Source organism: Alligator sinensis, unplaced genomic scaffold (assembly GCF_000455745.1).
Source record: "Alligator sinensis unplaced genomic scaffold, ASM45574v1 scaffold735_1, whole genome shotgun sequence".
Classification (NCBI taxonomy): Eukaryota; Metazoa; Chordata; order Crocodylia; family Alligatoridae; genus Alligator; species Alligator sinensis.
In genome coordinates this window covers 326,393-327,832 of record NW_005842639.1, presented here as the reverse complement: position 1 = coordinate 327,832, position 1,440 = coordinate 326,393, and the positions used below count along the sequence as shown (strand labels likewise).

The following is a 1,440-nucleotide window of genomic DNA, read 5'->3' as shown; positions in this document are numbered from 1 at the left end:
GGGGGGGGGGGGGAGAGGCTGGGTTGGGCCTGGACACACATGCAGCATCGCTCCACCCAGCACAGGCCCACTGTACCAGCCCATCATGAGCACCTTGGTGCTCCTAGAACACCCACCTAGAGCCTCCATGCCCACTTCACAGAATGGGAAACTGAGGCTAAGACAGCTCAGCCACAAACAGCCAATGACAGGCATAGGAGCCGCACAGGAGCCCTAGAGGGAGGGACTGGGCAGGCAGCACTGCAGGGCCCACAAGAGGGGACACTCAGAGGCCACAATAACCTGTCCAATGTCAGCTCACAGGCCAAGAGGGGCCCACAGGTGGGAGACACCCTCCCCTCAGACTCTCCAGCACCCCCACACAGACGCAAGCAGGGCCACACCTGAGGACGTAAAAAAAAAAAAAAAAAAATACCCCAACTTTTATTCAGAGCTTGTGGGTAACATTTCTTATTCCCAAACCAGGGCTGCCCCGTGCCCCAGCTCCCCTCGAACTGGGTCTCTTGCCCGAGGAGACCCAACAGGAACTGGAAGAAATGCCTTAAGGGATTTGAAACGCAAGCTGAAAGCCTGGCAGATGTTCTTGTAGGAAAAAGGATCCCGGGTGAAACCCCTCTTGCCCACAGGAGAGAGACCGGGGGGGCGCAGACGGCTCAGGAGAGATGTTCCAGGCCCAGCATTGTGCAGGGAGTTTCCACCATGTTAATGCCAACAAACACTCCGGCAGCGAGACTTCAGCGTCGTCTCCGGTCAGGACTGCGGCTCCGTCTGCGTCCTCCCCTGTGAGACAGACAGGCAGAGTGGGCACAGACAGGTCTACATTCGTTCTACCCCAAGCAAACGAGCTCGAGCTCTTCAAGCACTCAGAAAACCACAGGTAAAAGGGACCGTTTGAAATGCAGCCACTTCTGGAGTAGAACCAGACAGCCATTTAAATCATAGAATCATAGGGCTGGAATGGATCCAGCCTCTGCACGAGCAGGAAAGACATCTGGGGTCAGACAACCCCAGCCAGGTGACTGTCCAGTCTTCTCTTGAAGACCTCTAGGGTAGATGATTGTACCACCTCTGGGGAGCTTGTTCAAAACACCTCAGAGTATAACAGAAGCAGTGACAATTGCTTCTAGATCTAGCAGTTCACCGAAGACGAGTGTTGTTCTCCAAGAAGCACGGGGGTGTGAACTGCCTCATGTGCATCAGAGGCTAGGTTCAACCTTTCCAAGCCAAGAGAGTTGATCATGTCCCATTCGAGCTCCCTGGAGCACTGCTCCACGGGGACTGTAACTGGGGCAGGAGGGAGTCTCTGCTCCGTGGGGAAAGCATGCTGGCTCCCAAATGGGTCAGTAAGGATTTCAGGTGATGTGAACCCATCTCTTGCCTCACGGACACTTCCCAGGGGACTGCATGTGTGATAGCAGGGGGCAGAGACTTTGCCACATT

The 1,440-nt window shown here is 55.1% G+C and overlaps 1 protein-coding gene across 1 annotated transcript in view; it reads right to left on the bottom strand.

The window, feature by feature from the left end:
- Positions 1 to 401: 401 nt before the first annotated feature.
- Positions 402 to 1,440, bottom strand: part of RBM8A (RNA binding motif protein 8A) — a 4,381-nt gene continuing 3,342 nt past the window's right edge. Inside the window, exon 6 of the mRNA XM_006033495.3 lies at positions 402 to 780. Within this exon, the coding sequence (XP_006033557.1) occupies positions 735 to 780 (46 nt within the window). The 3' untranslated portion in view covers positions 402 to 734. The remainder of the gene's footprint in view (positions 781 to 1,440) is intronic.